The 1,853-nt window shown below is 35.6% G+C and overlaps 1 protein-coding gene across 1 annotated transcript in view; it reads right to left on the bottom strand.

The window, feature by feature from the left end:
- The window catches only part of HACE1 (HECT domain and ankyrin repeat containing E3 ubiquitin protein ligase 1), a gene marked incomplete in the record, with an annotated part of 1,502,717 nt that extends 1,501,126 nt beyond the window's left edge, over positions 1–1,591 (bottom strand). The window contains 1 exon segment of the mRNA XM_044065909.1: positions 1,316–1,591. Within this exon segment, the coding sequence (XP_043921844.1) occupies positions 1,316–1,403 (88 nt within the window).
- Positions 1,592–1,853: the final 262 nt, after the last annotated feature.

Raw genomic sequence — 1,853 nt, 5'->3', positions numbered from 1 at the left:
AAGCACAATCAGACATTACCAGTTAAGTCAAGAAACGGCAGAAGTTAGAAATATCAGACTGCGCCAACTCCATATGCTACGTTTAATCACAGACAATTATGAGAATACTTAATCACAGCTCATCTCCTACCATAAGGTTCAGAAATAAAATGGAAAAAATATATATATTCAGTACACATTACTATCTTAAAAACTGATACAGCTCTGAACCTCAAAGCACCAAAGCCAAGGACAAAGTCAACATTTTTCAGGGACAAAGAACCCAAATTAGGGACACTTTTTAAATATTAGCACCACTGATTTAGAAAGCTGTCAAAATTAAAGTACATGCATTAGCATACGTTTTCTGAAGAAAAAGAAGCGTTTAACTGTAATCCTTTTACTTATTTGTGTAGTATATGCCACTATTTTTTCTCACAGCATCAACGATTTTAGAAGGTCAAAACAAATTTAACAGCCAAAAAAAATCGAAGAGTTTAGGGATATGCTTGGGACTTTATTTTATTAAGGGCAGACGGATCAAAAGCAAAATGTATGGAAAACTAACAGGTATAATCATTCAATAATCCGAAGCACGAGTGAAAGTATGACTTCACCTCAAAAATTCAAGCTATTTTGTCTTTGCAAAAGGCTATATGACATGGACTTGACAACTTTCAAAGGAAATCTATTATGTACTTTATCTGCCTATAGCAATTTGCTCTAGTACTTGCAAGGAGTTCAGCAAAGCATTCCATAAGGACTTCCGCTTATCAAACTGTAATAAAGTGATAAACAGAGATTCAGGAAATGAAAGAATGCTAAACTTTTTTCCCAGATTCCAATCTACCAATGAATGCGGGCGCATGGAGCATCAAACACACCCATTCGATATACTCTACGGCCATAATCCATTTAACAACTTCGTGTTGCATATATTATCTATAGTTAAAGCCCAGTGATATATCTTACAATTGACATTTTTTTTCAAGAAGAATAACATGGTATGATACACTAATCACAGTCTATGTCATCTTTAACACGACAATAACAATATCCAAGCAACCAATTATAATACTGTTAAGACACGCCACCAAACAACCATACCAAAATGAAACCAAATTTTATAATTTATGAGGTTATGCACAGCGCGGAGAATACAACATTCGAAATTTCGCAAAGCTTACGCTGTGATTTGGAAGATATTTTAACATGCAACAGTTGCATAGAAATCTGTTTTCCCAAAAAGAAATAAAAACTGACGAAAAGGGCACATTTAAACAATTTTAAAACGTGCGCTCATCCACACATCTTCTTGCGGGGTCCTATAATCTACCTTCAGGAAGCTCGACTGTCCGTGCTCGTCTCAATGAACGCGTTAGACGACTCAACTGTACATTTAGCTGCTCCATCGCTCGTTCCATTATAAGCTCGTTTAACAGCAGAAACGAGCTGATCGATGGCAGAGAATCTTGAATCAGCTTCCCAAACGCTTACTTCCCATTGTAGCTTTCTAATATCAACAACAACAACAAAAATCTTATAACCAATAAAAGTAAAGCTTCCCACAAGCTGTACTAAATCCACACCAAATGTAATTCCATTGTCTTATTTCCGGGTATTACTTAACACCGCGAAGCATGCTGGTTGTTGTTGTTTTGACTAGGCTTTGAAGAGTTAATTATGTAGGCGTTTGCTTACTGTGTTTACGCTCTGATATTTATAATCTTCTAGTAAGTGTTTGCTTATGCTGTGACTATTTCATTTCACCATTTCACTCACCTGTACTTCAATATGAGAAACGTATTTTGATTTGAGTGTAAAAGAAGTCTGTTGATTTATGCTAATTATCATCCATCCACTTATTAGCCAAG

The sequence above is a fragment of the Protopterus annectens genome, chromosome 1.part0 (assembly GCF_019279795.1).
Source record: "Protopterus annectens isolate FY-2018-M chromosome 1.part0, PAN1.0, whole genome shotgun sequence".
NCBI lineage: Eukaryota > Metazoa > Chordata > Ceratodontiformes > Protopteridae > Protopterus > Protopterus annectens.
The sequence above is the reverse complement of the archived record's forward strand: the minus strand, read 5'-3'. Positions and strand labels throughout refer to the sequence as shown.